Below are 23,164 nucleotides of genomic sequence, written 5' to 3' on the forward strand. Positions count from 1 at the left end.
AGGTTCCCAAGCGGGCTGCGTTTTCAGAAGAAGTGCAGGGACTTCTTCCATACGTGTCATGGAGCATGAGAGTCCATTCAAATGGATGGGCTCTCGTGCCAAGGCAAAACGCGGCCGCATATATGTGAACTGGGGCTTACTAGCTTTGATACATCTCAATGGAGCACTTTAGGCAAATAGGAATTAATTTGGTGGAGCAACTTTGTTGGATATAAAACAAATGTCAGATTTGGGCAGATGCCTATAAGTTTAAACCTGCTTAGTTTTCTATAAAATTACCCATACCACATGCTTATTAACCCTGTAGGTCACTCCTTAAAAAGGAACACACCAAGAGGTTCGCTACTTGTCACAACAGTTACTGCCAGCACCCAAGTGCTGAAGAGGTAAAGCAGGGGTGTCCAACTCGTGGTTCGAGAGTTAAGCATGCAGCCTGGACACATCTGGAGGGACACTGGAGATGCCATGCATTTCAGTTGTAACCCCCCCCCCCCAAAAAAAAGCCCCCTGACCACAACCCCATCATATCCTCTTCTTTGGGTCCCCCACCGGTGCTCCTGGACCCTCCCCTCACTAAAAAGATCAAACACTAAACAGAATTGTCAATATTTATTTGATTAATAACTTACAAAAATGATGAAATTAACTTATGGAAGGAGAGCTAAATTATGAAATGTACAATTTCTGTTGCTCACAATGTAGTACATCAAGACAGACAGTAGTAAAATAATACTTGGCACAGTTAAATAAATACAAAATGAAATATACATACAATTCAATAGCTTAAAAAATGTATTGCAGTATTGTTGTGGACTCGCCAAAAAGAAAGAGAGAAAAAAAAAAAAAGCATTAAGAGGAATAAACAAGGACACACATTTACCTAAATTAGGTTTCACTATACAAAACTTTTTTTTTTCTTTTTTTTTAAGTTTCCAGATATGATTTTTCCACAGATACCACTGCCCTTTTTCCAATCATGCTTTTGTGTGTGAAGTACTGCTCGAGTCCAGGCAGCCAATCAGTGTAACCACAGATCATCAGTGCATATTGTTATACAGTCTAAGCTGGTCTGTAGTTCCATCTCTTAACTCGTAAAAAAATATATGGATAACCCATGAACAAACATAAGATGGCATTTATGTGCAAAAACTCTGACATATAAAAAAAAAAAAATATATACATCAATTTAGACAAAAGAAAAAACAGGACTACAAATAAAAGTATAGTGCAGAAAGGTGTGAATGAACAAAGTCCTACACACCAGTGACTTTCTGGACATCCTCTCCTGATCTGGTAGCTCCACAGATATCTTGTGGGTTTCAGATGAATGATTCATTAGCACTATATCCATGGTACATGTGTAGCAGGTAAGCAGCTCCTAAAACACCAGAGGATTTGAGTTGTCACAGGGATTACTAATCCTGAATAATGAATAGCTGCAAAATTCCAAACACTGCAGTTTACAGAGCGGACCATTACTCACAGTTAGTGGTAACATGCTTTGCCTACCTAGTAATAGCACAGGATTTATGATACCAATTGGTATCTGCACAGACTGGCCGTCAATCAGCATTCCAAAACTTAAAAGCTCATCAGGAATTTTATATTGATGTATTCTCAAAACAAGCAGTTGGTACTATCGGGGCAGTCAAACTAGGGTCTAGAACAGCCAACCTCAACCATGGTTCAGTGAAAACCGAGGGTTCTTCTGGAAGTATCTAGGGATTGATTGTGCAATCATTTTTGCTTTACAGACAAGTAATCTCTACCAATCATCTTTCCAGACATCTGTATGGGGGACATTTTTTCCACTGACTTCTAAAGTAAAGAGCATCTTCCTTGTAACCACCAGTTTAAAGGGGCCTTTCTCACACTGACCACCTATGTAAGGGGACCCTTCTTTACTGACTGCAAATTTAAGGTGACAATTCTCCACCGACCTCTAATAAGAGGCACTTTCACGGTCTAGGTTTCTATTCTGTCCATTGTTTTTTTTCAATTTATATTGTTGAAAAATTACATTGTTGGTACAGAGCCCTAAGTGTCATATACACCACATTCCTTAAGCCGACCATAGATGGATCGACATTTGGCCGGTTCATCAGGATCCAGCTGAATTTCAATCCATCTATGGGCAGGCTGGTTGTACTGAATTCTGTGGCTAAAGGGGAAAAAAATGCATAATGTATGACCTGCCTTACTCTTTATTATTCTTTTAAGGAGCATCTTCCCTGTAAAAAGAAGTGCAAAAGGGTCTCGCAAATACTTACCACCAATGTAAGGGGACCCTTCTCCAATGCCCACCAATGTAAAGTGACAATTTGCCACTGGCCACCAATGTAAGGTGACATTTTGCCACTGACCACCAATAAGAGGGAACTTTCACTATCTGTATTTCGTTTCTCGCCGTAATCATTTGTTTCCATTTAATTCTTATTACAAAAATATTTTTGGTACCAAGCAGCCCTGGGTGTCAACCACACCACATTCCCTATTCTTCTATATGAAATTGCTGTCTGCACTAATGTACCATGAGCTATAGACCAGTGTTTCTCAACCTTTTTTCCCCAGTCAAGGCACCCTTTAAAATGATGGACAATCTCAATGCACCCTTTAGAATTATGGACAGTCTTTAGGCACCCCATTCTAAAATTATTCTAAATAGTTTTACATATTACATCAACATGCACATATGTAGGACTCCCAACATTTAAGGTGATTTATTCTTCCCAATCAAATACACTTTTACAGTTACTGACTAGTATGCCATGGTTTCTCTTCTCCCCCAGTTTTTCCCTGTCATGTAGCTAATGTGACCCCAGCGCTGACGAAGAAAGGTAGGGGAGGGGCAAAAAAGGATGCTGTGTCAGCACCCACTGTTTTCCATATCAACTGATGTCATTGGTTGTCGGCTAGAAGGTCGGAATGGCGCACAATGAAAACGTGTGGCTTTGTGTAACTAAAAGGCAAGCTTGAACCACCTCTAGCTTGTACACAATTTTTGGCCAATTTTTAGGCATTTTGCCATGGCACCCTGGTTGAAAAAGGCTGCTATAGGCAAAATTATTAGTAGGGATTCCCTGAGACCTAAACAGTATTTTAAGAGCTCCTCAATACTAAAAAGGTTGAGAAAGACTTATCTAGGCTGACAGGCAAAAACAAATCAGGACGTTTACAGTTTCCCCAGCAGAAACCCTTGGCCAACAGATTTAGAGGTGGAGGTACCATCTACCATGATAGATTTTTTTTTTTTTTAATCCAGTATTGTTGTCCAGAGACGACACTAGAATCATAGGTGTCCACTGAGTGCATGGAATGCACATTTGCTGCATATGAATATGAATTCCTATTTAATAAACTGATGTAACAGCGATTGGCAGTTTGGAATGTGAATGCCTGTCTGGCAGCCATCCAATGTCTACAGTCAGCCTCACTGCACATTTCACTAGGTTATAGTAGCAAGCGTATTCTATAAACTGGGAACAAAAAAATGAATATTAACACATGAATAAAAGAATCCAACCATCTTAAAGTGATTGTAAAGGTACATTTTAAAAAGAAAAAAAATCAAACATGTCATACGTACCTGCTCTGGGCAATGGTTTTACACAGAGCAGCTCAATCCTCCTCTTCTGGGGTCACCTGCTAGTCCTCCTGGCTTCTCTCCCCCTTCCAAGTATCCACTATAGCATGCTGCTTGCTATGTAGGCATTTGTGAAGGCTCGATCCTAAGCCAGGCTCTGTGTCCATTGGCACACAGCGCCGCTCCAGCCCACCCCCTGCTCTCTTCTCTCAGGCTGTTATTGACGACAGCAGCAGGAGTTGCCTCCGTGTTCATTGAGAGCCACTGCTCGGGCACAGTGCTGGATTGAGATCAGGCAAGTATTTAGAGGGGCCTGGGAGCTAAAACACAGGTTATTTACTTTAATGCAGAGAATGCATTAGGATAAAAAAAAAAAAAACCTTCTGCCTTTACAACCACTTTAAGTTGCCTTTAAAGTTGTTATAAAGGTTTTTATTTTCCCCCTCTAAAATAATCACGTTATACTCACCCTCTCTGTGCAATAGCATTACACATAGGACTCTCTTACTTCCTCTTCTGGGGTCCCCCGCCGGCGCTCCTAGCTCTTCCTCTTTCATGTGTGCCCCCATAGCAAGCCGCTTGCTATGAAGGCACACCTGTGGGATGTCTATAGACACACACAGCGCAGCCCTCCCCCTGCTCACAGGATTTGATTGACAGCGGCAGAAGCTGATGGCTCCTGCTGCTGCCTCCGTGAGCAGAGAGAGAACCTCTGTAGACAGGCACTGCACTGGATCGAGGTAGGACTCAGATAAGTATAATATAGAGATGAGGGGCAACAGAAATACTGGGACATTTTTTCCCTTAATGCAGGGAATGCATTAAATTAAAAAATGTCCAGGCTTTAAAACCACTTTAAGGGCAAGTTCTGTGCAAAATAGTAGCACTATAGTATATTCACACAAGTGTTTCCGTTAAGGTTGAATTAGAAAGGGACCATATGCAATTATAATACACTGCCCTTCAGGAACATTTGATCAGAGATGTTGAGCATCATTTCACATACATTAGATTCTTCCTATCCAGCTGAGAACTGACAGAAAAGTAGATGGTCATTTAATGTTTGCAGGCAGCTAGCCAAGCTAAATCCACTAACAGTAGATGCTCCAACAGTATATATAAAGGCAGTAGAAAGACAGAGCACATGTGGAGAAGCAGAAAGTGTAAATGATGTCTTAATGGCCTACATACAGTACTTACAAGCAACAACAGTCAAATAATCCCTGCAATGTTTTTTTGCCTGGTAACTGGCTATAGTGACAATGCTATAAACAAAAAAGCAGTGTGTGTATATGTATGTACAGTATGTATACATATACATACACAAGCCACATCCACATCATAGTTATGTAGATAACAGCACAATAAGTTAGAAAGACACAATATTTCTGCTTGCACCCTTGCCTGAAAAAGTGCACTACAACCTGAAGATGGCTATCCAAAGAAAAGGCATTGGTGTCGGCATCAAGAGTTACATTATCACAATCTATTCTTTGTAGTTTCTCATTTTTAAATAACAGAAAAGGCAACAAGTTCTATGACCTTGCATATTATATCACACACAATTATAACCCTCAACTATTCTAAACCAAGAAAAATTGTTAATCTGAGGTTTCACTTTAAATACTAACCAAACATTCACCACCTCTACAATTCCAATTTGGATTAAAAAAAAGTATACAGTACCCCACTGATGTAGAAAACACAGGGAAAGGAAATCTGGAGAAAATCCTGAATGAAAAATTGGATATTTTGTTTTGTTCAGCTAGTGATGAAAAGATAAAACCCGATTAATGGCTGTGGGCATTGGTTTCAATGTTGCTACTTTATATTTTTATAATTTGTCTTTTTTTTTTATAAGACCGTGCTCGAAGAATAAGTTAGGCTCAATCAGGTCAATTACGTCCTGTTTTTTTTTTACTTTAGCTTCTCTAAACTTAGGTCAGTAGCTCTGGTATTCAGCCTTTGGATGTTAGTACATTTGCAATTAATATGGGAGCAACCCTGACTCTTGTTACCAGAGCCCCTGCGTGACAACTGCAATCTAGAATTTAGGCTGAAAGTGCCAAATATCCAGGAAATGATTGTATGGCTAATGCCAGTTTGGCAGCTCATTTAGCACATGCCTCTTCAACAAAATATGAAATGTAATTAGGTTAGATGTACTGACAAATTCTGAACATATCACCTCTCTAGACGTCATTTTTCCCCCAGTGGTTTCAGTGCTTTCAATGACCTGGAACAAATATGCAGATTAGGAGCTCAAATTTACTTTGACTTTCCATTTCTACCATGAATCATATAATACTGGTGGCTGTATGACGCCTTCAATTAATCCCTACCTTCACTACGAAGGCACAATGGGTACCTCACTATATCGATGTTCTGTCTTATCCCCAACAGAGCACCACCAAAGCTTCCCTAAAGTCCACATATCCTCCTCCCACAGGGAAATAAATACTCATTGCTTGAGCACTGCCAGATGAAACATGTACCAAAGTCTGTACATTTAGGAGCTCCAATGATACGCTGTGAGGGGCACAGAAGATATGGTGAGGCAACGTATTCTATTCACCATTACACGTGCTTTGAATTTTATAGGTCCTGTACAGGGTTGCTTTAACATCTACTCTTGAAGGTATCTACAGAAATTTGTAGAAATTAAGCTGCCCATAGATGGATCGAAATATGGCCAGTTCAACAGAGATTGAATGATTGATTTCTGTCAGATCGGACAGTTGGATAACTTGTTGATCGGAGGCTTGCAGCCACTGATCAGTGTATTCTGATAGAAAACAAGTCCCACTGTCAGAATACAATGGCACAACAGGGGGGAAACCTTCATCCAGCTCACTTGTGTAGATGGGGGAAATGTTTGTTTTTTTCGATTGGCCAGTGGGCTGATTGCAAAAACAGCAAAGGAACCTTCTATGGCCGGCTTTGCAAAGACTATATACACACACCACAACTACTGATGAAAAACAGATTTAAGTTCTTGATTAAGGACTTGAACCATAAAATGCCTTGAGACTGAAGGTACGGAGATATCTGACCATTTCAGTATGGTGGCAGCTTCCACCACATATCATGCTACAAGAATCTTCTGCACTTTCCTCCCCACTGACCCGGTCACACCAGGGCTTGTCTAGAAAGTTGGAAAATCTTTGCAAGTCATTATTAGCACTTACAATACTGAAAGGCTTAACAAGCCCTAGATATAGTCATACCTTCACCAGTGTCAAAGTGGTCTGTCAAATCTGAGTGTATAGTGCAGATTGTGGCAAACCAAAATCATGAAACATTTTTGTCATCAGCCATTTTTCAGGGCCTGGCAAGCCTTTGTTTATGTTCTCATACAAGTCTGAGAATGTAAAACCTGCTTAAAGCAGGCCAAATACAAGTCAGAAGGAAGTCAACTGCAGGTCAAATGCACCCATCAATGAATCCTGAATACTTCTCAGAAGTGTCTCAAACAGATGGCATTGACACAGGACCTAAGGGAATCAAAGCCACTGGAAATGTGTTTAGATGTGGATACAAAATTTCTTCTTCATTAACATCATTTTCACTCCCCTCAATTTTCTATGAAAACTACCTACATATGCATAAATGTCGTTAACTACTTTTTAAATATAAACCGATTAATGTTCATTTTTAAAAATGGTTTAAAAAAAAAACAAAGTTACTAAAATGTCCCGTTTCAGTCTAAATGGCCACCCCAAATATCCAGAGGTTTCTTTATCTTGCAGCCATGGCAATAGTACATGACTTGAAGACAGCTATTTTTTTAGGATCTGGCTTTTAGAACGGATCAAAAAAAAAAAAAAAATTAAATTGTAGGCATCCACTGCAAATTCTTGCAGTAAATTTAATCTTTGGTAAGATAATTGCAAAGAATACCATCTACATACAAAAATGTCAAGGGGGTGGGGGGGACGGGGACACAGATGTTGATTTATGAAAGAAAAAAAAGGCTGTTCAGCAAGAGGATTTTCACTTTGCAAGGGAGTTGCCCTTCGCGTACTGAATGTGGTAAAAAGTCACTTGCAAAAAATATCCAATTACATGCAAGGGGGGAAAAAAAAACCCCACACGCTTGTATATGATTGAATGATGGAAGTCAGCAGAGTTTCAACTCATTCAACAAACTAAGGGAACATTTCCTTGCAAAGTGAACAGCCTATTTGCCTTTAGTAATCAACCCCACAATGTCGCATTACAGCGCCAGTCATTTTAGAGGACAGACCCACCTGCTCAGCATCCAACATCTACAGAAAAAGGAAAGGTAGACATGTGATAAAGGTTTTCAAAGTTCTTTGCAATATATATAGTTGACCTGCAAGGGATATTGTTTCTTAACAGACCTGGAGTTTCCCGTTTAGAATCAAACATAGCCAGCATAAAACTGGTTTACAGCCAACTGTGGATGCCGTAAAGCCAAACAGCTCTAGTAAATTTTTCTAACAGTTCTGTACCCAAAGAGCAGCCGACCAAGTGAACTGCACTGTAGGAACTTTGCAGCTAGGCAGTTAATAAAATAAAAGGTGTGCACAGGTTGCTTTCACCATTTCAAAGCATTATGATACATTTGTGTGTCTTAAAAATGTTCAATTCTCTTTCACCATCTTACAAAGAAACATATTCTAGTTAGCACATAAAAAAAAAAAAAAAAAGACCACTGTGTTTCCTTGACGTTATATGTGTGTCCAGCGCTGTCCCTCCAGTGCACAATGGGGAGGAGTCCTAGAAATGAGAGCATCCAGTCATCACACCAGTTCCATGCAAGATCTCAAAAACAGGGACTTATTTGGCGGTTCATCATGGAGAGCTTCTTCACGATCCTATAGAACACTACTCGCATGCATCTGCAGAGATCTGCTTTACTGCAGAAAAGGAAATTTAACATTGGATTTCCACAATGCAGAAACAGATGGTAGGAACAGCTGACAGTCATAAAATGTAGGAAACATACATTCAGTTGTTGTTATCCTCATGTGCCCGTCTCACCAACTTAACCCAACAGGCTGAAAGGCCAATAGGAATTCACGATTCTTCAGCCTGGCATCAAAATTCACATTATCAACGACACAACAACAGAGCACAACTGTGGGAGATCACATTACAGGAATAATAATGCCACAGACTCTTAGCTCAAGCCAGGCCACATTGGGGGATTATGATGGTGTACTACAAAGCATTTCTCTGCTGGGCGTATTTAGAAAGAAAAATGGCAATGGGTTTTGTTCAAGCAGAAGACGACTGACTTGTTGAGAGAGCAATGCCATGCTTGGTCGTGAACGGTGCAAAATAAATAATTGTAATAAAAATTAATTATAATAATCTCAGATTCACGTTTGTTCAAAATAATCCAAAGGATTCCTCAAAATCTTCTCCCAAATATCTTCTTCCTCTACGTCAGTGTGGGCAGAAGGTCCTGTCCATGGTCACTGTGGTTGATAAAATGCTGACAGAGAAGGTACTGTAAGATTCAATAGCCCTACAAACAGCATGCTATAGTTCAAGGGGCAAGTTTTCGCGAGAGACAAGTAGACATTTTCAGGCACCAACCAGACGGGGCCATGTAGCGCTTAAGTGGAAACTACACCAGCTGGTAACCTGAGCCTGATGTTTGGTCATACTCTATTGTGTACTGCCTTGTCCAGTCCACAGCAACAGGGCGGAAGAGGCCACAGCATCTGAACTCAAAGAAGTCTATGATATTTCTGATACATCCATGGCTGCAATAGAAAAGTTCACAGTATTACAAAATAAACATTACAAACAGCATTTGACTATAAACGGTTACAATTTCCTGTATTAAGATAACCTACATATAAGCAGTACAATTGTGTATACCAGGGGTCTCCAAACTTTCTAAGCAAAGGGAAAGTTTACTATCCTACAGAGTTTAGGGGGGGCGGACCAGAAAATGACCCGGCATCAGTGGGAGTAAACAATGTCCCAGCTTTGGTGTTAGTGAGAGGAACTGTGCCTCGATGGTGTCATTGGGAGAAATTGTGCCCAATCATTGGTGTCATTGGGCCCTATTCTTGGTATCATTGGAATGAACTGTGCCCCATCATTGGTGGGAATTGTGCCCCATTGTTGGTATCATTGGGATGAATGTGTTGGTGTCAGTAGATTAAATAGTCCCCCAAGAGCCAAATAAAAGTAAGTAAAGGGCTGCGTCCGGCCCACGGGCCACAGTTTGGAGGCCACTGCTGTATACGATGAAGAAAAAATAATTCACTGGTCAAAACACAGAGTATGGGTTACCAAATAGCACGAACTGAAAAGTAAACAATCTTCATCCAACATGTTTGGACGAATGGTGCATGGTGTAATACAACTCCCTAGAACACAACACGCATGCTCCACCCATGTGCTCATGTAAGTGTCTATGATAAATACTTCTGGATCCTACAGATTCACCCTAGGTTCACACCTAAGCGTTTTCTGTAGCGTTTTGCAGAAACGCAGTATAGTCCATTTAACATGATTTCCTATGGGACATGTTCACATCTGTGCGTTTTCACCCGATGCGTTTTTTGGAAAGGGTTAGGGACTTTTTTTTTTTTTTTTTTTTAACACCAACATTTGCGTTTCTGGTTCTATAGACTTCAATGGAAATGCTGCAGAAAAGCATGTATTGCGTTTTGACGTGTTTTTGATGCATTTTAAAACTGCCTAGCAACAAGAAGAAGAAAAAAAAAGCAAAAAACGCATCAAAAACACAGGTGCAAAAATGAAACGCAAAATGCAATGCAGAAACAGCACCTGCATAGGTGTGAACCAAGCCTTAGTCAGCACCAGGCAGCCACTATTATACATATACATAGTTAGTCTGGCTGAAAAAAGACAAAAGTCCATCCAGTTCAACCATTAAAAAAAAAAAAGTTATAAACTTACACCCACAGTTGATCCAGAGGAAGGCAAAAAAACCCAGCAAAGCACGATCCAATTTGCTCCTGCAGGGAAAAAAATTCCTTCCTGATCCCCAGAGAGGCAATCGGATATTCCCTGGATCAACTTTACCTATACATGTTAGTATCCAGTTATATTCTGTGTATCTAAGAAAGAATCCAGGCCTTTTTTAAAGCAATCCACTGAGCTGGCCAGAACCAACTCTTGAGGGAGTCTATTCCACATTTGCACAGCTCTTACTGTGAAGAAACCTTTCCGTGTTTGGAGATTACATTTCTTTTCCTCCAGACAGAGTGCCCCATTGTCCTCTGTGATGACCTCAGGGTGAATAGCTCTACACTATATGAACCACTGATGTATTTATACATGTTGATCATATCCCCCCTTAATCTCCTCTTCTCAATGTGTGGATTCGAGGCACCACAGACATCTTAACCAACTCAGCTAAGCCTGCCTTTAGACACAAGATCATCTTGTACCATGTAACCTCAAGCAGAAATCTTAAAGGACAAGTTCACTTTTTGGAACGTTACACCTATATTCAGGTTGTAACATGTTGCGTAAGGACAGCCCCTGCTGTCCAGTTGTGATGGCTAGCGGGAGAATTTCTCCCCCCATGCTAGCTGTCACAATTTAAAAAAAGGGGGGCTGTGCAGGGCTTCACCCACCCGGCTGGCTGTGTCACTCAATCACAATATTCTGTGAATGAGAAATCTATAAGTTCCGATAGCCTTTGCGGCTGTCAGCTTGTAGTTCTCAATGAACTAACACGGCACTGTGGAGCGCTCTGGTAGTCCATTGATTTTTCCCATCAGGGTGTATTGCCTTGCCTGTTCGAGGTACGAGCAGACAGAAGACATTTGATCAACAAAAAAGTTTTCCTTCGATTTCTCAAGGATGTTGGGCAGAAGGGTGGCGATTGGACCACCCACAAAGCAAATGCTGGCTGGTTCATTAGAAATGTACCAGGAGTGTGTGGCAAGCTGAAAGCCAGATGTCAAACAGGCAGAACTATAGGAACCCCTTGCTATTTAGCACACTTGTTGTCTAATCAGCTTGCAGCAAGTGGTGGAAGCAATAGATTCCAGGCAACTTTAGTTGTGTAGTTCAGAAACTATAGCATTGAGGTGCACAGCCCGTCTATTGTGTGTAAGGCTACGTTCACACTAGCCTTGTTAGCAAGCAGCAGACAGGCGTTTAGAAAGCGTTTTTAAAGTTTCCCAAACACCTGGGAAAATTCTGCACATTGCATAGTGCTGTTCAAACGGGAGCGTTAGCGTTGTGGCAAAACGGACACCTCTGGTCGAGTCAAGAGGAGTTGAAGCCCCCTATTCAAGTCTATGGTGCCGCTCCGCATACGCCCGGCCGGCATTTGTGGTGCAGTTGCGAGGCGTTTGCGGAGCGGTAACACCATTCAAACTTCATTATAGGCATTTGTGGGGCGTTTTTAACGCTTGGCAAATGCCTAGCAACCGCCGCTAAAACGCGCATGCGGCGTTTGCGGAGCATAAAACGCTCCGCAAATGCCGGACCAACACTTGTCAAACACTATAGGGGCGTTTGGCAAGAGTTGGAAAAACAGTCAAGTGTGAATGAGCCCTACATGTCCTAAAGGACTTTACTTAAACCACCAGGATGTTTCTATACATATTCAATTGTTTCACCTGCCATGTGCATCCCTGTTAGGACCTACTTGTCAGCTAACATCCCAGTCTGCTAGCAGCAGGCATCTAGAGTGGAACCTTCATATAAATGATCACAGCAACAGCCAACCTAACATTGTTAAACTGATACAAAGTTGCATGGCTGAAATCCCTGTCCAATGGAGTTTTTAGTAAACTCAACTTTTTTTGTAATAATTTTTTAAATTAGCCCCTAATTAATTGTTTTTATTAGCCCCTAATAAATTATTTTTTTTAATTAGTCCACAATTCCCACCCTACTACCTTTTCCTGTCTCAGCTATTTTGTTTTGCCTGTGCCTTATTATACCACTTTTTTCCTGGTTACCTCTGTAGCTGTGTAATTTAGCCATCTTTACTGAATTATGGCTGCAGTTTTCATTTAGGATTCTTGACTCAGCCACACACTAGGGCATATGATCGTACAGAGTAAAATACGCCTGTTTTGGCGCCCAGAAGCCACAGCTGCAGCATAATTTTGCCCATTAACATTCATTACAGAATATGCAGCGCACGACTCTACGTGCAGAACCACTAGTATTCACATTAAGACATGCATGTGTATGGGCGTATTCTTTTAAAACGTAAAAATTTTACATTTTGAAACCTACACCCACACACAATCAAATTCGAGTGCTGGTGGTGGTGTGAGTATAGTACAGCATTTTCTGTAATGCACGTCAATAAGCAAAATGACCCTACTGCTGCGGCTCCCAGGCTCCAAAACAACAAGTGGTTTTTACTCCTAACGTACAGCCATGTGACAGAACCCTTAACAGCCGCTTCCCAATACAGTACGTATATAAATTCAATCCTATAAACAAGCTAATTCAGAAACAAACATGCATATACATATGTACATAAAATATGTGCGAAACATTAGATTCCTTTTTAAGCTGAACTCTAGGCATACTTAGAAAAACATGCAGTTACGTGTTCAATAAAATCATTGCATGTATTTTAACGCCTCCCGGCCCTTTAAGAGTTTCAGAAGCCGGGAGGCAGGGCGGGGTTTTAGGGTCATATGACTGCCATAATTCGCTGTCACGGCAGCCACATGATCGGAAAAGGTCCCACACAAAAGGGGAGATCGGGACCTTTTCATGAGTCACGGTCATCTGTGCTGGGAGCACAGAGGGCATGCGCTCTCAACACATATGTATTTTCAAATGGTAGGCAAATGTGTGGCTGCTCAGCGTCAAGGCCCAGATGCCGAGAGGCCACATATTTGCATGTGCTCGGCATCTAGGGGTTAATATAATTACATGAAACTATCTTTTATTAAGCCAGGCATAGACTTGAATTTCGGACAACTGCTGAATCTGCCAAAATTTGAGCAATGGGTGGCTCTGCAAGCACCTCCCAGTTCAGCAAAAGTTGAAAAAAATTTTTTTTTTAAAAATTGACTGAGGCAGGTGGAGAAAATTGTTGTCTCAACAGTGAGTGTATGCCACTTGATGCAGTCAGTGATAAGATGCATCAGCTGTTAGTGTGGACAGGGGAATCGACTGCTTTTTCATGTGTGGCCAGTCTAAGGCTTCTCGTGTGGCCAGTCTAAGGCTTCTCGTGTGGCCAGTCTAAGGCTTCTCGTGTGGCCAGTCTAAGGCTTCTCGTGTGGCCAGTCTAAGGCTTCTCGTGTGGCCAGTCTAAGGCTTCTCGTGTGGCCAGTCTAAGGCTTCACGTGTGGCCAGTCTAAGGCTTCACGTGTGGCCAGTCTAAGGCTTCACGTGTGGCCAGTCTAAGGCTTCACGTGTGGCCAGTCTAAGGCTTCACGTGTGGCCAGTCTAAGGCTTCACGTGTGGCCAGTCTAAGGCTTCACGTGTGGCCAGTCTAAGGCTTCACGTGTGGCCAGTCTAAGGCTTCATTTTTTTTGCCAATGCTCCTAAACTCAACTCCATAAAACAAATGTGTCCATGAACACACAGGCTTTTAGCAGAGTTTAGGAGCTGTCGCATTCAGGTGAGGTTAAACAGACAGGTGACAGAATCACATTTAAGATAGGAACGCTTTGACCGCTGGCAGTGGGAAAATGCGGAAAACAACGCATGTAAACTTTGTACCGCATTTACACACATTTTCTGTTTCTGTTGTCAGGGTTGGCTAGTGTACATGTATCCTAAAAGCCATCGTAAAAATAATATACCTGTTATACTTGCTCTGTGCAATGGTTTTACACAGAGCAGCCCCATATCTGCTCTTCTGGGGTCCCCAGTCAGCGATCTTGGCTCCTTCTCTTCTGGATGCCCCTATAGCAAGTTGCTTGCTTAGTCCTCATGCACACTTAACGTTTTTACAGCTGCTGTTTTTGGCTTTTGACTTTCTTCTACAGCTAGTAAACCACCCCCGCATGTTATCCTATGTGTCCCTGCACACAGACTGCAATCAACATTTTTTGGCTGGGAAGTTTTTTGGCTGGAAAAAACCCCCAGGACTAGTGGGTTTCTAGAGGAGTTTTTTTTTTGCTGAAAAACCACGGTAAAACGCAGTACCCTGCTGCAAACCGGTGTTTTTTTACTCTTTTTTTAACCCAAAAAATTTTTTTTGGTAAAAGAAAAAAAACGCAAACGCGGAAAACACTAAAATGCCAATGCAAATACACTAAAAAAAGCCTGAAGAACTGTTTTTAACGTGACTTTACACAGCTAACGTTACCAGCGTTATCAAAACGTCCCGTGTGCATGAGGACTTATAGGGGCACTCCTGCAGGCTCGAACCCGAGCTGGGCTGTAGACACACAAAGCGCTGCTTGGCCCCACCCCCTGCTCCCTCTGAGAAGAGAAAGGGGAAAAGAGCTGCTGCAGATGGCCACAGATTGAGCTCAGGGTAGTGTTTAGGGGGAAGAAAATTTTTAAAGTTTTTTTTTTTTTTTTACTTAAATGTAGAGTGTATTAAGATGAAAACCTTTCAGCCTTTAGAACCATTTTAAGATGGCCATATACTATTAGCCTGCAGGCTGAATGTTAAAAAAGAAAAAAATCTTAGGTTTCCTCCATGCAAGCTAACAGGGCAGATGAATCTCCGGTTGCAGCTATTGTATTGTGAGAGCTGGGTTCAGCAACTGGAGAAATACCTGTAAAAGTGTCTGCATCAGACTGGATACAGGCAGGGGTGGACTGACCATTTGGAAACTCAGGCACTGCCCGAGGGCCCGGGGTCAATAGGGGGCCCCATGAGATGCCCCTGGTACCTTTTTCATAGGCTTTTTTTAGTTTGGGCAAGGACACAGGGGCCCCATGATCCCCTATTGCCCGGGGGCCCCATGAGTTGTCAGTCTGCCCCTGAAGACAGGTATTGTGTGGCCGACAATTTTTTTCAATCGAATGTTGGCAGACAGGACCATCCACTCTACAAACTTTTGGCCACTTCATGAAAAAATGTCCAAAATTGCAGCGTATGGCCTCCTTTAGTCTCTAGTACAGCAGCACTAAGACTGAAAAAGCACAAGTGAATACTTAGAACCAACTGCAAGCACATGTTCTGACAAAAAACATGCTGCAGAAGATGGCAGGGAGTGATGTGCTGCTGCTGTTCCTTCGCTGTCCAATCACAGGGTACAATTCTTTAATAGGTAAACAGCATGATTTAATAAGTAATAAGTATTTCAAATACATATTTAATGATTTGCCCATAGTTCAGCTTTAATGGAAGCTGTGCCCCAACTGCACAAACTGGAATACAAAACTGTCTAGTAAAAAAATCATGTGTTTCCTTTTCCTGTGATTATGCTGGAGAACAAATGCAAAATCTTACTTGAAAGGGCTTTCGATGGATGTGGTTGTGACTTTGAAGTGTTTATATCTCCTGGCGTTCATCCGTTCATTTGTTGTAATACCCAAGCAAGATATCTGTAGAAGGGACCAAACACTTTTAAGAGCGAACACAGTTCTAGGCACAGTCCAACAGCAGTCATACAATCCCTACACAGACTGGTACTGCTCACAGTACAAAGGACTCTAACAGTGAGTCAGGCGAGGACGGCTACTTCTACCTGCTGTACATCTCACCAACTATTTCACTGGCATAGTTTGCAGCTCCCCCTTCTCTGTCTCCATACCATTAACAATGCTCCCGCAGTAATACTAGTCTCCTTGTGAGGATGAGAAAAATTAATAATAGCGCCTATGGTCAAAATTATATAACTTACTAATAGTGTACCAGCTGCAAAAAATCACCATATATAAAGTGTACCAATAAATAAATAATTTGCGCTAGTAAATGTGTATAAATATATAAAATGTATATAAAGAAATCATCAAATCATAAGTCCAGAAAAAAAAAATATATATGCCAATACCACAAAAAAATATAAAAAAACTTTTAAGTGCAAAAAACTTTTGTGCAAAAAAAGTGTCTAAATATGAAAAATTTCACCAAAAAACCTTGATAATATAATGGCAGATCATCCATAAATATATCTTCAGAAACGGAAACTCTGCAACACACCGATCCTCATCGATCGAAATAACAGGATGAAAAACTTTGTAGTTAATCGAAAATCCACTTCTCCAATAGATAAAGGACCACCTTCAAACGTATCCATGGGGGGAAATGCCAAGCACTCGAGAGAAACAGAAAGACTTCATGGTGCAATATTATAAAAACCAATTCCTTTATTAGGTACTCATTGCACTTACTCAAGAGGTGTCCCAGCCGACACCAGCATCAACAGCATAACAGCAATCACATAAACGAGCCTGGCTACTCAGCACATGCGCAGTAGCTGGCAGCCAAAAACGTAATGACGTCACATCAATCAAGCTCCGCCCAAAAGTTTTTTGCACTTAAAAGTTTTTTTATTTTTTTTGTGGTATTGGCATATATTTTTTTCTGGACTTATGATTTGATGATTTCTTTATATACATTTATATATTTATACACATTTACTAGCACAAATTATTTATTCCTTGTGAGGATGACCCGATCATCTGACTTTGTAGTATATATATATATATATATATATATATATATATATATATATATATATATATATATATATATGTAGTTGGCCACAACTGCATATAGAGAGTGATTCTACCCAAAAATATGTCACAAAATCATCTTAAGTAGTATATATATTTTAGAAAAGGGAGATGGCTTGTTAGATATACATTTTCATTGAAGCTCACCTGACAAAGACTCACTTTCATTATTATCATCATCAAGGATCATTACTGAAATATAAATCTGAGCAAACCAGGCCTACCATCTAGGAAAAGCTTATGAAAACCTAATACAGGCGTACCTCCATTTACAAATTTAATTTGTTCTGCTGGACTTTTTGTATTCGTAAACCGAAACGTGGTTTCCCATGGAAATGCTTTGAAAACCAATTAATCCATTCCGGAGGTCAGAAAAAAGTAAAAAAAAACAAAAACAAAAAAAGAAGAAGTCTATCTGTTCAAAACTCTTTAGAAAGTGCACTTTAACTACTTCCCGACTGGCCCATGTACGTAAACAGCAGTGCAGGAGAGGGTGGCTGTTTATAAACGGCCCCCGCATTTACTGCCTGTGTGCGCTCCCTGGAAGCACGTGGCACCATAGGACATAGCGGAACACCGATCGCTGTACGGGACCTCTGTGTGAGGTCCTGATTCATGTGATCACTAATTGACCAATCAGTGATCACATGTCACTTCCTGACATCATTGCTTACTACTTGTGAAATCTGTGAATTTTTGGTTATAAACTAATTTGGGTTATTTTTTTTTTGTTACTAAAAAGATAGCTGAATACAGTTTGGCCAAGATTTATGAAGATTTTTTATTTGCTAAATTTTATAAGAAAACATTTTTTTTTCCAAAATGTTTGGGCTTTTTCAATTATATAGCAAAAAAAAATAAAAACCCCAGTGGTGAATAAATACCACCAAAATAAAGTTTTATCTGCCTCAAAAAAATGCTAAAAAATTCATATGGGTACAGTGTTGCATGACCGCACAACTGTCATTCAAAGTGTGATAGCGCTGAAAGCTAAAAATTGGCCTGGACAGGAAGGGGGTGAAAGTGTCCAGACTTGAAGTGGTTAAAGGCATAAAGGGACATAATTAAAAAAAAAAAAAAATTGTAAATGCATTGAAAACCAATTAGTCCATTCCGGAGGTCAAAAAAAGTAAAAAAAAGTTTCATCTATTCAAAACTCTTTATATAGTGCACTTAAAAGGCATAGTACTGTGCAGGGACAGGATTAAAAAATTTTTGTAAATGCATTGAAAACCAAATAATCCGTTCGTATTGCAAAAAAAAATTGTAAACCGAGCCATTATTTTCAATGGATTTTCATTCGTAAACCAAAAATGACATTAACAGAGGCGTTTGTAAACCGAGGTACGCCTGTATATTTATAACAAGAGACCCAGAAAAGTGTGTATTACCTGGTACATCTGACACATCAGTAACACAGCCACCCACATTAAATGAAACACGCTGTTAAGGAACATCCAGAACATCCATGGGGAACAGGTAGCAATTTGTGTAACATATGTCCAGAAGCCGTCCTTACTGTACGTTGTTTCACAGTGTATTCCCCAGTCTAAGGAAACAAAATATTCTATTCAAATAAACATATAAGATCATATCATACCTAGGGAATCAAAATCAACTTTACAACTGGATGTCAGTTTTGCTACGTGGCTTTACAGATGGGTTTAACCCAGGGCATTCAAAATGTAATCTGTGTATAATGAATAAAACATTATATAACATCTTAACAGATTGTGCTGAAAAACAACAATACCTACTTTCATCTGCATTAGTCATAGGATGGCACAACGAATGGCAATCTCTGCATAAAAATACAGATTTGATCTTTCTGCCCTCTCCCTCCCCACTTTTTTTTTCTTTTCTGTGCCCCCCCCTCCCCTTTTTTTAAAATTTCTTTTATTGATGACTGATCATTTAGCCCTCTGCTGGATTACTGCTGTATTACAGGCTATAACCATTTTATGTGGTGTGATTTTTTTTTTTTTTTTTCTTTTTTCTATACTGGCTATAGGGGAATTGTAGGTTGTGTGTTTTGACACCTGGGCTTGCCTGGCAGTCCTAGTCTTTTGACCCCTTTAAGCAGGCCATAGACGGGGAGAAAACCGGCCGTTTTATTTTTTTTTTAAAAACGAAAAATCGGTCGTTCAATCAGCAGACATTACCACTATTCATAAAAAAAAGGTCGGCTGATTTTCATCCCGTCTACGGCCAGCAATTATATAGAATATATGCAGAAGAAGAAATAGAATATAAAGAAGAAGAAATAGAATACAAATAAAAAGAAGAAATAGAATATGCAGAAGAAGAAGAAATAGAATAGGAATAAAAAGAAGAAAGAATACAAATAAAAAGAAATAGAATATGCAGGAGAAGTAGAAATAGAATATGAATAAATAGAATATGCAGAAGAAGAAGAAGAAGAAGAAGAAGAAGAAGAAGAAGAAGAAAAAGTTGCAACATTGTATCTATTTGTATCCATTTCGGATACAGATGTTTCTATTTGGATACAAATAGATACAATGTTGCTATACTTTTAAAGGTCAAATATAATATCGGACTGATTTTCTATTTTTCTTCTTCATATTCTATTTCTTCTTTTTATTCATATTCTATTTCTTTTCTTCTTATTCATATTCTTTCTTGATATTCTATTTCTTCTTATTCATATTCTTTCTTGATATTCTATTTCTTCATATTCTATTTTTTTTAAAATCAACAAAAAGGTCGGCCGATTTGTCCATAATTGCCGCGAAAATCGGCTGAACGACAAAATCGGCCGATGATCTTCCAGCAGGGGCAATTTTTTATAAGTCTCAAAATCACGAAAAACGGCCGAAAAATTTCCCCAGTAACGATCCGAATATCGGCCGATTTTTTTATCGGCCGAAAATTCGGCCACTTTATCGCAAGTCTATGGCCCGCATAAGTCTGATGGTTTCCCGCTATGCGGACATCTATTGCACAGATTGTTTGAGATGCTATACGGTATTTTCTATGCAATGATATAAGATGTATTTATAACTATGCACTTTGCCTGCGTTGTAAATTATATTGTGCCTTGGCAGGGCCTACAAGAATTGTTGTAGAATGGTTTCTTTGTACTGTTTTTTATTGCAATACTAATATTGAAACAGAAAAATACATATTTTAAGTAATTTCCTTAATAGGTAAAGTAGAATGGATACATTTCAATCTCTCAATCTATTTGTACTGCATATCTTTGTTAACCCAGAGCACAGAACAAATTCTTACATGAAATACAACCATAGATCATCCAGCAGATCATGCAAAGCAGAAAAAACAGGTATCCCATGAAATAACGATGGTTTCCTGCACCTAGAAGTCGCAGAAAGAGAATGTTAGTCGCTCAGGCTTTGTTTATAGCGAGCAAAACAAAGAGCTAAAAACCACCAACATATAACATCTGACATACTCAGTGTAAAATAAGAAGAGAGATTATACTAAACAATATTTTACCTTGATAAATATGTATTATAGTACATATATGTTCAAAATAAAGTATTTAAAAAATAATTTTTATTATTAACAGTATTTGTTAATGAAAAAAAGCTTTTCAAGCACATTTTGCTCCTTTAACATATCCGGCAAAATCAATTACATCTGCAAATGCAATCTTTAACCTTTTTAAATTTCTGGCACTCTTCCCCTAAAAACTCTACCAAAAAGCTTAACCTGATAAATGTACCTGAACTTATCAAGCACAGAACTAGCTAAACCCCCCAAAAAAGTATTGAAAACTATTAAATGTGCGTGATCATGCCCCCCAAAACAAGGATCAAGCACAGCTAGAGGGATCAGAGGGATGCCTTGGATTGCAGGCTGTCTACCTCATCTCTCCCACTCCTCAGAATTTGTATTCTTTTATATTTAGCTATCAGCTTTCGTTGTTTCCAGGAATGATTTACACTAAAGAAATTCTGATATTAAAACTAAAAATCGCCAAGTACACATCAACTAGATATGAGGAGGAATATTGTCAGATATTCTTTTACATTTAATACGTTTATCATATTTTGATCTCGGAATGATACAATTGAGTTGCACGGCTTAAAGCGTTAGACTTTATTAAATTACAGGTCCAGGATAATCAAATATTCAGAGGAAGTGAAGGGATAGGGGTTGAGAAATGTGACTGAAAGCCTTGTGTGCCCTCAGCTGCCCTTGCTTCTAAAAAGTAAGAATTACTTGGCTTCCTTCTCTAGACCTTGCTGCTATGACAGGGTATCAGACGATTCTTAATATACGTCTATGGTGAATACTCTTGGTTAAAGTGGTTCTAAAGCCTTAGGGGCTGGGGGGGGGAGCTGCAGTACAGAAGATTCTTCACCTTAATGAATAGACCATATTAATGTAAAAAAAATCTTCTGTGCTGCAGCTCCCCTCAGCCCCCCTTTTTTCCCGATCCGATCCAGCGATGTGTACAAGAGCAGCAGCTCTAGCCGTTGTCTCCCTCCTCATTGGGCAGACTGATATTGAATGCTTTGACATGGGAGTGGGGCCGAGCCCCCCTTCTGTGTCAATGGATGCAGACAGGGCTACTCGGGAGCGAGCCAGCACGGATGCCCCCCATAAAAAAAGCAGCTTTCCGTGGGAGCACCCACCAAAGAAGAGGGGCTAGGAGCGCCAGCGGGGGACCCCAGAAGTGAAATATCAGAGCTGCTCTATGCAAAAGCATTGCACAGAGCAGATAAGTATAGACAGGTTTGTTAATTTTATTAAAAAAAAACCTCAAAGGTTTAATATCACTTTAAGTCACTAACAGGGCACATCTGTGACTAACAGAAAATGTTTAATATGGGCACAAGAGCCTGTAAATGGATAAAAGGAAGAACATGGATAACAAATGCCACTTAGAAAACTTATTGTTGTTTTGTGCCATCCATTTTAACCCCTTGCCCTCCAGAGAATTTACCCCCCTTCCCGACCAGGCCATTTTTTGTGTTACGGCGCTGCGTTACTAACCGACAATTGCGCATGCCATGCAATGCTAAACCCAAATGAAATGTACGTCCCTTTTTTTCTCACAAATAGAGCTTTCTTTTGGTGGTATTTGATCGCCTGTGTAGTTTATTTTTTGCACTATAAAGAAAAGAAAAAAAAAAAAGACCGGCAATTTTGTAGGGAAATAAAAAGTATTTTTGATTTTTTGCGATTAAACATGTCCAGTAAAAATTTTTTTAAAAAAATCTAAATTTCGTAATACATTTAGGCCAAAATGTATTCTGCGACATGTCTTTGCTGAAAAAAAAAAAAAAATCCCAATATTTGTAAATTAATTGGTTTATGTGAAAGTTATAGCGTTTACAAAAATGGCGGTATATATACTGGGCTTTTCTTCTTTTTTTAATGGCGACTTATAGCAGGACTGTGGTGGGCATTCTGACACTGGGGGGAACTGACTTGGAGTCACCAATATTCTCAGTGACACCAATACAGTGATCAGTGCTATAAAAAAAAAAAAAAAAAAAAAAAAAAAAAAAAAAAAAAAAAAAAAAAAAAAGCACTGACACTGTACTAATGGCACTGGGCAGGAAGGGGTTAAAATGTGGGGAGATCCAAGGGTTAACAGTGTGCTGTTTTACTAGGGGCTGTGTGTATGTGCTATATTGTAAGCACACAGCTTTTCATGCAAAGCAGTGTGCAGGAGCTGACAGAGGAGAAAACTGTTTTGCTTACCAACAGTTCTCTCCCCCCCGTCGCAGATCCTTGGGAATCACCGAGTGCTGGCAAGCAATCACCAGCTGAGACACAGTGATTGACAGCCGCAAACGGCGGAGCGGGTAGGGCGTGCGCCCCCTACCCGGAAATGCAAGATCACATACATACATACATATATATATATATATATATATATATATACACATATACACACACATACACATACACACACATACATACATACAGTGGGGATCGAAAGTTTGGGCACCCCAGCTAAAAATTTGTATTAATGTGCATAAAGAAGCCAAGGAAAGATGG

General features: G+C 39.9%; 1 protein-coding gene across 1 annotated transcript in view; it reads right to left on the bottom strand.

Moving 5' to 3' along the window:
• Positions 1-594: 594 nt before the first annotated feature.
• The window catches only part of ZDHHC17 (zDHHC palmitoyltransferase 17), a 92,503-nt gene continuing 69,933 nt past the window's right edge, over positions 595-23,164 (bottom strand). The window contains exons 14-17 of the mRNA XM_089674074.1: positions 20,420-20,503; positions 18,559-18,716; positions 15,939-16,033; positions 595-9,321 (exon numbers count right to left, since the gene is read on the bottom strand). Coding sequence (XP_089530200.1) covers positions 9,183-9,321; positions 15,939-16,033; positions 18,559-18,716; positions 20,420-20,503 — 476 coding nt within the window. The 3' untranslated portion in view covers positions 595-9,182. The remainder of the gene's footprint in view (positions 9,322-15,938; positions 16,034-18,558; positions 18,717-20,419; positions 20,504-23,164) is intronic.

Source organism: Staurois parvus, unplaced genomic scaffold (assembly GCF_062004578.1).
Source record: "Staurois parvus isolate SC_StPar_1 unplaced genomic scaffold, SC_StPar_1.0 ptg000147l, whole genome shotgun sequence".
Taxonomy (NCBI): domain Eukaryota; kingdom Metazoa; phylum Chordata; class Amphibia; order Anura; family Ranidae; genus Staurois; species Staurois parvus.